Source organism: Nycticebus coucang, chromosome 13, assembly GCF_027406575.1.
Source record: "Nycticebus coucang isolate mNycCou1 chromosome 13, mNycCou1.pri, whole genome shotgun sequence".
Classification (NCBI taxonomy): Eukaryota; Metazoa; Chordata; class Mammalia; order Primates; family Lorisidae; genus Nycticebus; species Nycticebus coucang.
The window spans coordinates 30,216,011-30,230,292 of record NC_069792.1 but is presented as its reverse complement, the minus strand read 5'-3'; the positions used below and the strand labels follow the sequence as shown (position 1 = coordinate 30,230,292).

Sequence of the window (14,282 nt, the reverse complement as noted above, 5' to 3'; positions counted from 1 at the left end):
TTATTTCATAATCTCTTGCTACACAAATCAGCCCCTTTTTTCCTAGAATCCATTTTTATTGCTGTCCACAGTGTGGGATGCCAACGAACAGAAAAGGTACCCATAATAACTAAAAATAAAACAATTTAAAATGCCATAAATTGATATCATAAATGAAAATAACTAAATAAAAAAGTAAGTTTAATAGATCTGGTGACTAAAGATCAACTTTTATGACATTTTATAAAGAATAAGCAGTAAATCTTCCTTTTAGTGGTTCAGTGAGTTTGGAATTGATTGCGTTGGTAAGGTCAGAATGCCAATAATCTCACTGGACTGGTTTGAGAAACGTGTTTTTTTAATTTAATTTTCTAAGAATGTGATTTATCAATGTCATTGAGGTCTTTCAGGTTTTTTTTTTTAATAATTTTTTTAAGCCACTTTCATTGGGCTAACCTATTAACATATCTATTACCTGTCAAACTGTCTATTCTATGCAATTTGATAAAGAATATTTTATATTTGAAAATATTTATGAAACATATTGTATGGCTACATTTCAGTATATTTTAATGAGAAATTTATTTCTTTTATAAAATCATGAGTTTGCTAGATCATAATCTCTGTGAGGTCAGGAATTGGATGTGTGTCTTTACATAATAATAACTAACCCTTTCACTGTGCCTTTTGTATGTCTTTATGTAGAATAACTTTCCAACTCTTCCAATAACTCTATGACGTATGTTTATGTAGTATTATTTCCATTTTACAAATTGGTAAAAGAAGACATAGAGAGATTAAGGGATTTGCTTAAGGTCACTCTGCTGTAATGTGGTGGAATCAGAATTTGAACAAAGACCTCTTAACCACATGTTCTTAACCACTATGCTTTTAAAGATGCTCTGATGAAGATGACCAAACTGGAACACTTAGGAAAGTGAAAGAGGAATCACTAATAATGATACTGGACCATGGGGAGTTAGCTAGAGTTGTCCTGGTATACATGGTTAGCCTAGCTCTGCTGCTTCTCACTAAATAAATGTTGAAACAATGAGTAAATGATGGATGGACAGCTGAAGTGTTTATGTGATTTCACTCATGTGGGTGAGGTGCCGTATATAGACTCTGATTTCAAGAAATGAGCTTCAAGCTAACCACATGAGATTAATATAATCTCTTGGAAGTAACCATTGACTCCCAGAGATAACTGAAGAAGGGAGAAAAAAAAGACTTACTCTTTCTGTAACAAGCTTCTGCTAACCAATCACTGGGGCATTAATTCCGGTTCAAAGGGCCCTGAGGGAATATTGTCCAACCTAGTAACCAGATGGTCAGTGTTGGAGTAATGTCAACAGATGGGAGTAAGGAGTTGGAGAAATTGCCAAAACATTTAACACAAAGTGAATTTGATCCCATGTGGAGACTCCTCTGTGGAAGCCTTCCAGATGTAAATGGAGAAAGTCCTCCAAACACAGACGTGGTCGCTAGTTCTCAGACAGGGTCCTTGAAGTCCTAGGAATAGGACTTAAAGGTACCAATGGTGGGAAGAAGAGCTCATAAGGTTTTTTAATGTTTAAAAATCTCTAACAGAAATTATATTTCATGTCTATTTTTATATTTACTTTGAGTTAAAATTATGTTAATTTTGTAAAAAAGTGCTTATCTTATGATAATCAGAAATATTAACTGGCAGTCACAGATTCCTTTGATTACAGCTATGGCAAAAAGTATGAAATTAATACTTATTTAAATGTGATATGTTTACTAAAAAGAATCTTTAAAAATATTGCTAGGGAAAGGAAATGGGTCTAGGGCAGTGATTTTCAACCACTGTGCCGGGGCACAATGGTGCACCATGAGAGGATCTTGGGCTTTTAGGTGTGCTGCGAAGATTTTTAAAAATCATTAATTAAATTATTTTTTGGGCGGCGCCTGTGGCTCAAGGAGTAGGGCGCCGGTCCCATATGCCGGAGGTGGTGGGTTCAAACCCAGCCCCGGCCAAAAAACCAAAAAAAAAAAAAAAAAAAGAAATGAAAATCATTAATTAAATTATTTTCAAAAGAAGTTAAAAGCACAGTTAAGTATATTTGTTTTACCATTTTTTTAAGGGCTGTATTTTTTTATTTTTTTATTTTATTTGGCCGGGGCCGGGTTTGAATCCACCACCTCCTGTATCTGGGGCTGGCGCCCTACCCCTTTGAGCCACAGGTGCCACCCTGTTTTACTGTTTTTTTAATCAACATGAGTTATTTATTTGTTTTTACTTTTATTAATTCATATACATATAGATCATGAATACATTTATGCATATGTGGGGTACAATGTGTGTACCCCACATATGCATTGCTTACATAATGGAGTTTACACATCAGCCTGGCATTCGAGGCCCTCCTTGACCTCACCTCACTACTCTCCAACTCCCTACTCAGATCCATTAGTCCAAACCGCTGGTCTCCCTACTGCCCTAAAAACACACTTTTTTGTATTCTTCCTTCTGTTCTAGAATCCTTAGTTCTAGAATCATCTTCTTAGTCTAGAAAACTTTCCTGTTTTTCTATTTATTTTTCTAGTTACCCTTCTTTAACAAATTCACATTTCTTTGAAAAGATGGTATATGATTCACATGAAGTAGTAAAATGGCTTTATTTTCTTTTTTTAATTATTTATTTATTTATTTATTTTTTATTATTAAATCATGGCTGTGTACATTAATGTGATCATGGGGCACCATACACTGGTTTCATAGACCGTTTGACACATTTTCATCCCACTGGTTAACATAGCCTTCCTGGCATTTTCTTAGTTATTGTGTTAAGACATTTATATTCTACATTTACTGAGCTTCACATGTACCCTTGTAAGATGCACCCCGCAGGTGTACCTCCTGCTTCATTTGAAAGCATTCTTAAATGCTACCACTGATTTCAATGCCTATCACTCTCCCCTTGCCCTCTTTGCTTCAGCCACATTGGCTTCTGTGTTATTTCTCAAGCACAACTCTCCTACTGCCACCTCGAGGCCTTGCACTCGCTGCCCTCATTACCTTAAATATTCTACTTCCAGAAGGCAGCCGTGTGGCTTACTCCCTCAGTAGCTTCATGCTTCTTTTCAAGTGTTGTCTTACTCAAGATGCTTTTTCTGACTATCCAGTAATATGGATTCTTTCACCCTCACACTCCTAGTGCCCTGCACCCTATAATATTTTATATCACCTAATATATTGCATATTTATTTATTAGCTCTCTCCCTCATTGCAACATAAGGTTGATGAGGATATCCCTAGCGCCATGACACAGTAAGTGCTTTGTAAATAATCTCTTACTGAGTGATTTTTCACCTGACTGGGTATTCTTTGGATTACAGAATTCACTTAGTGCAATATCAGAAGATATCACTTGGAAACTTATTGACGATAATTTTGTTTTAGGATGAGAATATGAGATAAAGAGTCAGTTCTATACTTCCACTTTAACATTTGGCCATGAAGGTTACCATTTATTTATCGACTTAAAAATATTTTATTTGTAGTACTAGCTAGCTTGTGTCAGGTTCTGTTAAATGAAAGACAAGTGCTACCTTCATGGAGTTTGTGGGAGATATACTAAATAAATAAAATACACCATTAAATAAATAAATACACAAATAGGGATATACACAATAATAATTGTGGTAAGTGCTACAAAGGAAAACCTGGGTACCATGAAAGAGAATAAGAGATGAAACTTGGGTTCAGAGAAGTCCTTTCCCCACCCTGAGGAATCGACATGGAAACTGAGAAGGTAGGTAGCCAAGAGATCAAGGGTGAGATTTAGAAGATAATCTTACTTACTTTACTTCATAAACTTCACCTGCTTTGGTTCTTATAATGTAAAGATTACAATCATAGTATGGAAGTTTCTATTTGTAGAGAATGTGTCTACGTATATTATATATATATGAAATCTGAATTATCATCTAGTATCAATTTGAAAACCTTAGGCTTAGTGTTTTCCTACTGTTCACTAGGAGTTTTCTGGTGGATGCATCTGTGTCTAACTCAGTAGCCACAGGCTGTTTATGGCGATTGAGCACTTGAAGTATGGCTAATATGAGAAAGAGATACAAGTGTCAAAAAAAACACTGGATTTCAAAGACTTCGTATGAACAAAAGAATGTGAAGGATCTCAGTACTTTTATATTGATTGCATGCATATTGAAATAATGTTTTAGATACATTGAGTGAAAAAAGTATTATTAAAATTCATTTCATTTTTCTTTTATCTTTTTAAATGTGCCTTTTGGAAAATCTTAAAATATATCTGTGGTTCACACTGTATCTCTTTTTAGAACATTTTATTTATTTGCTTTCTATTTCAAAATAACATGAGGGGACAAATGTTTAGGTTATATTGTTTTCAATTCTAAGGTAAAGTTCAAGTTGTAGCTGAGTCCTTCACCTAGGGGGTGGGCTGAACACCCTCACACTGTGCACATTAGTTGAGATCCCACCAGTCATCCTCCCTCCCACTTCCTGCTCCTCCCCCCCACCAACTATCCTTGTATTTTTCTTTTGTTGCACTGTATTTATTTCGTACAGTGCAGTTTTATAGAACTGCATAGATTGATATTTTTTATTCTATTTATATGAAAATAACCACTGTAGGGCAATGAAAAACTTGCAGAATGAATAGTGTTATGAGCTAAATAATTGTTCAAATTGCTATAGTAACACTAAACATTTATAGATAAAAATTGTGGACATTTGTAATTCTGCCTGCCTCAGATCCACGACCCCTCCCTCTGGTAAGAACATCTCAGTTTTCTTTCGGGTAACTATCACTCTACACTTCTCACCCCAGGGATCTTACACACTCCCCTCTGCAGGTCAGGGGTGGGCATGTGATTCAGACTAGCAGATTGAACTACTACAGTCTCTTGGCCATGCAGGTGCTTCCCTGTTAGGCATGTGATCCAGATCAGGCCTTTGAGAATTAATTCCAGGACTTTTGGTAACTACTGGGAAAGAGAAGCTGTCTTTCTGCTGGAGTTGCTAAGCCGTAAGAAATAATCTGGGACTGACTGTTTGAATTTAAACTTGTTTGCTAATGAAACCAATTAGATGCAAGAAGAGATGATAGTTTCCTGATAGTATTTCTTTCTTTCTTTCTTTTTTTTTTTTGAGACAGAGTCTCACTTTGTCGCCCTCAGTAGAGTGCTGTGGTATCACAGCTCACAGCAACCTCTAACTCTTGGGCTTAGGTGATTCTCTTGCCTCAGCCTCCTGAGTAGCTGGGACTTCAGGCACCTGCCCCAATGTCTGGTTATTTTTTGTTGCAGTTTGGCTTGGGCTGGGTTCGAACCTGCCACCCTCAGTATATGGGGCCGGCACCCTGCCCACTGAGCCTCAGGCACCACCCCCTGACAGTATTTCTTGATCACTGGGATCCTGAGGCTGTGCTTACTCTAGACTTTTAGTCACATGTCTGCTTTTTGTTTTGGCCAGTTGGGTTTTGGTTACATGCATGTCCTCGCTAAGATAATTACTGAGATAAATGTACTGGCTGATGACTCTTTTAAAGAGAATTAAGAATTTTTCAAATTGGTGCTAATTGAGTCAGTATAATTCAATAGAATAAAGTCAATTAATGCTTTTTTTTTAAGTTGGTACTTTTTGGTAATTAGTTATATTTTGTTTTAATTAAAACCATACCACTAGGGTTTTAATTAAAAAATCCATATGATGATTTTTGCACTAAAAATTTTTAACAAATAATACCAGAAAAGGTTCCAAAGAATATTTTTTTGGGGGGCATTATAATGCTGGATGATTACATTTGTACATGTCTTTTAACTATGTGGCCAATTTCTAGTTCAATTCAGTAGTTTAAATGTATAACTGTTGATAATTTTATTGCTGTCAGAGTGTAGGAGGTTTATCAGAATCATTAATTAGGTACTTCAGGGAGTTTTATAAGAATACCCAGTTAATTTGATCATGTCTATGTTCCTTTATCTTCAATAATGTCCTTTGAATCAAATACATTAATGAGAAACACCAGTAGCATCCTACACCATGATGTGGTATTTCAGTTTCTGAGTTTTAATTTCAGCCCAGTTACTGATTTTGTACTCTAATTAAGTCATAGCATTTCTGTATGTCAACCTTTGACCCATACTGACACCTGTTACCTGTAAGATGCCATGGCTTGGGTGGGAACTGAAACTGTCCTAAGTGTAACATGATCCCTGCTGATTTAGTTCATGGCTTAGATCCTTTGGCAGCAGAGTTTTTTTCTTTTCTTTTTTTTTTTTTGCAGTTTTTGGCTGGGGCTGGGTTTGAACCCGCCACCTACGGTATATGGGGCTGGCACTCTACTCCTTTGAACCACAGGCGCCACCCGTGGCAGCAAAATTTTGATGAACTGTCACTCCGAATAATTTAATTTTGCCTTAAGCTATAAATAATCACAACAAAAAAGCTGATGGAACTTTTTAAAAAGTAGCTTCTTGTCCATATACTTGGGTTAGTAGCTCAGGTTTCTCATTTTAAAATCTATAACAATAGTAATTGGTAAAATACTAAGCAGTGTTTTATATATATTGTGTATATATAATATTAAATACTCATTGGAGACTAAGAGAATGTCATTCAATGAAAATTGAGATCAGCGTGTTATTATGATGTTTCTATGATATGTACAGTATGCTTTTTACTCCGTTACGTTACATATCATGGGAACATTTTTCAAGCAAAAATGTGAATATTTTCCTATTCAGAAAACTTAATTTGAGGGCAGCTAACGTTCAGCCTCCTTATTTCACAGTGTATGTGTGCGTGTATATGTGTGCGTGTATATATGTGATATGCACATATACTACACACACTCCCGCGCTCCCTCTTAGAGAATTCAGTCTTTCAAATAGTGACTGTTTTCATTCCCTTTGTAATGACCCAACACAGAAGTGTTTAGTATGTTGGCTGACTTTTTATAGACAATATCTTCATAAAATAAAGAAGTATTAAAATGCATAGTTTTCACACACACCGTGGGGCATATTTTTAGTTACTACATGATTCTAAAAATATATCACAAAGAAGTAATGTAGGGATGAATTACCTAAAAGAATTCTATTTGTGGATGATCAAGAGTACCACGATGTGATGAGCTACCATAACACATGGTTGGAACAGATATATTCAGGCATAACTTTTGTCTCTCTATATAGAGTCCACAGGATTTCTGAGTGTGCTCACATTTTAACATCCTTGGCTGTTCTTAGCTATCTGATTGTGGAAAATTAAAGATTTGACAAAAGGAAAGCTCTTTAATACAAGCGGGGGCTGAAGACAAAAAGAAAAAAATCCCAACAAGTCTTAGAAATGGATAGACGAACATATCCAAATATCTCCAAGAAAATCCTAATCTTGGAAGGACCCACTTCAAGCATGTGCTGTGAGGCTCGGGGGAGGAAAGGGTAAGCTCCTAATCCTCACTCTGGGGTGAACGGCATCTGGGGAGGAAAGATCTTGGAGGGAGGATCTGGTAATTTATAGTTCCAAGGATAATCATGCAGGCCACTTGCAGCATCATACAGACCATAGAAGGGAGTTATCACCACTCCTCCTTCCCTAGAGTTAGCTAAGGCTGTGTTTTCTTGACACTGTTTGTACCTGATGGACTACAGGAGGGAGGCTTTTATGATACGGGGATACGACATAGGGGAAGGTGCTAGGGCATGGATGCTTTTTTAGTTTCTGAGAGCTCTAGTTTTGGATAGCCTAAAATCAGCATTTATCTTACCATAACTGAGGCAGTATTTATCCCAACTAGCCTGGCTCTTGGTTGAAGGTCAACACAGGTTGGATGGTGCAGAGATGTGTGCGTGTGTGTGTGTGCGTGTGAGAGAGAGAGAGAGAGAGAGAAAGAAAAAGAGAGATAGAGAGAGAGAGACAAGAAGGGGAAGGAAGGAACTTAAAAATCTGTGGGAGAAATTACCTTTCTTCTTTCCTCTGCAGCCTCCAGTTTCTTCTGGATCTCCTCCAGGGACAGGTCTTTCTTCTTTGGAGAAGCTAAAGTTCGTGGGGCTTCTGAGATAGGAGATGGTGGCTTTAAGATCAGCTCAAAAGCCTGGCCAGAGGCACGTTTGTTGATTTGCTTCACTTCCATATCTGAGAAATGAACATTTGAGAATGTTAAGAACATAGTGCTTTGAGCATGGATTTATTTTAATAATTTAGATTCTTGCAACTCAAAGTAGCATTGTCATTCTGGGAGACAGGAATGAAGTACTGCATATGATAATTTGATGTACACTATTTTGAGCATGTATTACCTTTCTTTTTACTATAACTATGAATATATTCCAATAGAATAAATACTTATAGCACTGGAGGATTCGGCACCGCCTATAGGAAGTTAAATAATGCTAGGCATACTTAAAACAATAGCCAGCATTGATTTTAAACTAATCTTTATTTTCTTTATGAATAAATACGAGCTTTGCAAGGAAATCAAGTAGCATGGCTTTCTTTTTTGAAATTTACATGGCTGGAAGCATTTTTTTGTTAGATAAAAAAAATAACAGGGTTGGCTCGGCACCCGTAAGCACAGTGGTTATGGTGCCAGCCACATACACTGAGGGTGGCGGGTTCGAACCTGGCCTGGGCCAGCTAAACAACAATGACAACTGCAACAAAAATAGCTGGGCATTGCGGTGGGCATCTGTAGTCCCAGCTATTTGGGAGTCTGAGCCAAAAGAATCACTTAAGCCCAAGAGTTTGAGGTTGCTGTGATACTACTTCACTCTACCAAGGGCGACATAGTGAGACTCTGTCTCAAAAAAAAAAACCCAAACAAAACAGAGTTTTCCAGTTCTCACATATAATGAGACTATTATATCTATTATTATATTATAACATATGGTATTATTATGTGTACCCATACCATTATAATGTAATCATTCCTATGGTGAGGAATCTAAGGAGCTATGTCAGAATCAATATAACTCCCTGAACAGCTGGAAATAGTTGGCAAAGTCAATGCTAGAGTGCAAAGTGTCTTGCTGGTCCTTGCCTTGTCCTTCAGTAGGTTTGTTGCTCCCAGTCATCAAGTGTGTGTAGGATCCTGGGGAGAGCAACAGCTCTGTGATGGGGCGGCACAATCAGACAAGACTTACTGTATGATCTTTCCTCCTATTTTGTTGTTACTTAGAATATCCTCCTCCAGCAGACCCCAGCTGGAGACAGCAGCCAGAAAAACAGGCTCGTGGTGGAGGAGGGACAACCGCTACTTCTTTAATTTACAGCCATGCACATAGAATACTCTTCAGCCTCGAAAAAGAGGGAAGTCCTGTCATTTGTGACAATACAGAGGAAGCTGGAAGACATGTGCTGAGTGAAATAAACCAGACCCAGAGAAACAAATACCACATGATCTCACTTATCTGTGGAACCTAAAAAAGCCAAACTCATCGAAGGAGAGAGTAGATCTGTGGTTGTCAGGGGCTGGGGTGGAGATTGGGAGATAACATTGCTCAAAGGGTAAAAAATGTTGATTAGAAGGAGGAATAAGGTCAAGAGATCAATTGTACATATCATGGGGACCAAAGTTAACAACAATGTACTGTGTTCTTGAAAATCACAAGAGAGTAGATTTTAAATGTTCTCAGCGCAAATATAACAAACAAGTATGTGAGGTAATGCTATATTCAGTAGCTTGATTTAGCCATTCTGTGATGTATACATATGTCAAAACATGTTTTACACCTAAATATATATAATTTTTGGTCAATGAAAAAAAGGACCGAGGAATGGTTAACCACTTTTTTTTTTCAACAGTGGTTTATATAGCAAAGATAAATCATCAGATCCTCAGGTTTTAATCCTACACGATATGATTTGTAATATGAAATAATACAATTTATAACATTAAAAAAGCAATAGTCAGCTAGCATCTTCTAGGATATTTGTAATTACCAACTCACAACTTAATAAAATAAAATGACTTTTTAAAAGGACTTACTGGCCAGCCCTCATTGTTAGATGAGTGGTCTTTATATTGAGCCCCAGATTGATTTCAACTCTCAGGTCCTTGTTTGAAATCTGAACCTACCCCAGATCAGGGCATTTTCTGCTGCACATCACTGTCTTTCAGGTACAGAATTTGAAAGCAGTACTTACGCTCCATTCCAAGTTTTTCACACATCCTCAAGCGCCTTGGAGTGACACTGTTTCCAGATTTTTACCACACATTGCTCCCTAAACTCTAAGTGAACTCTAATTTATTAATGTCCTTTTTAAATTGTGGGAACACAGCTGGATGGGTCTCCAGGCCAGTTCTGACCAGAAGAGAACAGAGAAGAAATACTGCCTCTCTGGATGAGAGGCTTATGCTTCCATTAGTGTTCTTTTGGCAGCCTGGTTAGTGCACACTGAGATTGTGGTCAAGTGAAACCACAGGCTGGCAGGATTTGACCTTACATCCTTAAATGCTGATGGATAATCCCAATAAAACTAACTCAGTAAGTATATTGGAAATGATGTGGGTTTTTTTACCCACAAATGAAAAATGTTTCAAATTTTCCTGAAGACAGCCCTAAGATTATACTTATATTTTAAATACAACTCTAGGAAATTATGTAAGCTTGTGAAAAGAACTACAAGAGAACACAGGCACATGAAACTAGCTTATTTGATAAGGTGATGGGCTTTTAAATGGTTTAATTTAGAGACTCTGGAATCAGAATTGCCTGTATTGGCATCCAAATCATAAGCACCTCCTAATAGCCGTGTAAAAGTGGAAACGTTAATTAACTTTTTAATGTTTTCACTTTCTCATTTAAAAGGTGGAAGTTAAAAGAACAACTTCCTCATGAGATTGTTGTGAGGATTAAAAGATAAAGGACACTGAACGCAAAGCACATGCTGTAAGACTTAGCATTTATGTATGAAAACAATAATAATAATAATCCTATTATTATTTCTTATTATAATGTTTGTACGCAGAAAACAATTCATATTATTATCCAACATAGGAATATAAGACCAAGTTAAAGACTTTGGAAATTTAAAATTCTCTACCTTTTAGAGAAGCAGTTCATGCACCATGTTCAATTGTCTATTCAACATGAAGACTCGGCTCATTGGACTTTCTTCTTTCCCTTTTCTTAATCCCTAATCAGCAGAAACCGTCTCTACCTCCTCTGTCCTAACCACTCTGTGTTCTACTTACTGAGAATTTGTCTATTATAAGATTGTTCAATTATACTAAGCCCCCAGTTCCTTAAATGTGAGGACCATACCTTATTGAATTCTGGGTCCTCAGTGACAAACCAGACTGAGATACTACAGTCTCATAGGAAACGCGGCTGGATCCTTAGTTGCAGTCACATTTAACAGATAATAAAAATCTGACTAGTTTATTTATTGACTGAATGGACTTGTATAATGCAGGCATTGGACCTGCATCATAATAAGAGTTTTGGTTAGAAACTGAAGCCCTTTAACTTAGAGAGCATTTCCCTATGAAACAATTAATTATCACTTAAGATGCCTGTGCTATGATAGAACATCTTTGGAAGGAAAATGCGTTTGAGTCCTGGAATGGGCTTTAAAGGTATAGAAGGGTTAATAGCTACTTGGTCTCTTAGCCTTGTCTTTAATGTATTTCTTACATAGGTGGAAAAGAAAAATAATTGTGGGCCTAGGAATTCACAAAGTATGCCTCAGCTACATCTGGTATACGTATAACTGTAGCTAACATTTTCATTAGGTTGACTGAATAAGGTGAAAATAATATTGTTGAGAATGCTCGCAAGTGGCTGGGCTTGATGCTGAGTGTTTGTTTCATTTGTGTTAAGCCATTTAAACCTCACAACAAGCCTGATGCTAGAGTTACATGAAACTAACAGACTCTAAGTATCTGCTTGTTGGAGGTCATGTGGAGAGTGGCAGAGCCCAGAAAGGAAACAAATATAAGCACAATGAATCCAGATAAATCAAACTTAAAGGGACGCCCTTCATTAAAGGTAATGGCTGTACCAATGTTTTAGACTTTTCCAAACCCTCTTAATGTGGGTCTCAGTCGCAAGTCAGTTTTTTTTTTTATTCATTTTTTTTCTTATGGTGAAAAGTTATGTATTTAGAATTGGCCAGCTGGACTTGGTTTAGATGATCCCAATTTTGTTGGCAACATCCAAAGCATCATAATCAGGAGCCAGTCGAACATATGCCTTCTCACCATCAGGCCTGATCAGGATGTTGACCTTGGCCACATCAATGTCATAGAGCTTCTTCACAGCCTGTTTGATCTGGTGCTTGTTGACTTTGACATCCACAATGAACACAAGTGTGTTGTTATCTTCTCTCTTCTTCATGGCAGACTCAGTGGTCGGGGGAACTTGATGATGGCATAGTGGTCAAGCTTGTTTCTCCTGGCGGCACTCTTCCGAGGATATTTGGGCTGCCTCTGGAGCCTCAGAGTCTTTGGCCGCCGGAAGGTGGGTGATGTACGGATCTTCTTTTTGTGGCTGTGGATCCCTTTTAGCACTGCCTTCTTGGCCTTTGATGCCTTTGCTTTGGCTTCGGCTTTGGGAAGGGCAAGAGCTTCCTTCTTCGCTTTCGGCACCATCTTTGCAAGTCAGTTTTATTCATTAAGTCAATTATTATGTTATCATTAGCATGCTGACACACATACATGAAATATGGGAGCTTTATAAAGACTACAATAAAGGAATCAGTGATGTTTGTTGATTTTCTCTCTTGCTTTCTCAGTACTAACATAAAGCATTTTCTTGCGAATTGTGATCTGTTCCATTATAGGTTAACATATCTTATTATTTGCAAAGAAAACCTTAGACATATTGTGGGTGTTGATATGCTGGATGTGGCTGCTAATAACAATCCAGCCATGTCTCTTAAGAGACATTACTGTGTTTTATTGGCACCAAATTCAAACTGTTTTGAGCAGTCAATAAGGCCTAATAGCTAGACACAGCAAGTTAATAGTAAGAGCTAACAAAATATTGATATAATTGTATCACGAGCTATGAGTGAGAAACAAATATATGCAAGCCTTTCCAAACCATCCAGCTAGCAAGGGCATTTCTTTTACAGGCAACTCACCATCATAAGTATAGATGTTGATGTTGCGAGGTTCCGGGTAAAAGCAAGAGCAGATCAGTGACAGCATGGACAGCTCCTTCATTTTTTCCTTGTAGGCTGAAATGAAAGATTCAAGATTAGTATCTTCCTTTTTCTGAGTTTCCTTTTACTACTTCCTTTAATTTGAATAATAATTATAGCCTCCTGCAGAATGACTATTGCCAGAAATACTTTTTTGCTTTCTTTTACAAAATATAAATGAATGCAAGATGTCCACAGATGTTTAAAATGCATATTCCTTATTTCAGAGGACATGAATTGCATATTATAGCAGGTTAGATAGTAAGTGAAAATGGAGTTAGGGAAAGAAAGGGCAGTGGAAGGAATTAAGATTCAGTAAGACAGGAAGGAGAGGTAGGATACGGAGGAAGTAGGAAGAGACAAGATGAGCAGACAGACAGGCTCTTTCTGGTAAATGCGTGTGCAGGTTCTTTGTACATAGTAAGATTCAGGAGGGGCCCTTGTTGGTTCAACCCCCCATCACCACATGCTCATTTGGGGATAGACAGAGAGCTCATCAGGCTAGTTATTAAGCAGATACATCCTCCAAGGAACCTATGTTGCTGCTTTCACTTCATTCCCAAGTGAATTTTCTTCTCTCTCTCTCTCTCTTTCCACACACACTCATAACCTGGATCTGAGATTTGATAAGGTCTTATAAGGATCTCCTTTCCTTCCTGTGAAACCCAGTTTGGGGGCCAACCTTGCCAAGAAGCTGCAGGAGTCCAGATTGTGATCTGTCTACCTCTTTGCTCCCCCTCCCATTTCATTACCTCCTGTTTCCTCTAGGAGGCCTCCTGCCCAGGTAAACTTGGTGACCATCTCATCACTGTCACTTGTCACCAGGACAAGTGTCTCCAGATTGCCAAATGGGGATAAGGAGGTGGGATCCTTTCACCTTTGTTGATTATTTAATTAGTAACATTTATAAATCAGTGAAAATGTAAGAAAAAGATGGGTATATTGTGAATTAACTTGTGACAAATTATAAACAAATGGCTGTCGTCTAACATCATACATTTCACAGGTAACATCTGCCTCTTGGCAAGGCTTTCTGATCATTATTGTAACCCAAGGGGTAATGGGGAGCTCAGGCAGGAGGGAGTTTCTGGAAGGTATTTGGGCTTTACTGACATGCGCATCTTTTCTTGGCCAAACAGAA

At 37.6% G+C, this 14,282-nt stretch overlaps 1 protein-coding gene across 1 annotated transcript in view; it reads right to left on the bottom strand.

The window, feature by feature from the left end:
* Nucleotides 1–14,282, bottom strand: part of STMN2 (stathmin 2) — a 56,196-nt gene that overhangs the window by 16,253 nt on the left and 25,661 nt on the right. Inside the window, exons 2-3 of the mRNA XM_053558628.1 lie at nucleotides 13,082–13,177; nucleotides 7,956–8,128 (exon numbers count right to left, since the gene is read on the bottom strand). Of these exons, the coding sequence (XP_053414603.1) occupies nucleotides 7,956–8,128; nucleotides 13,082–13,177 (269 nt within the window). The remainder of the gene's footprint in view (nucleotides 1–7,955; nucleotides 8,129–13,081; nucleotides 13,178–14,282) is intronic.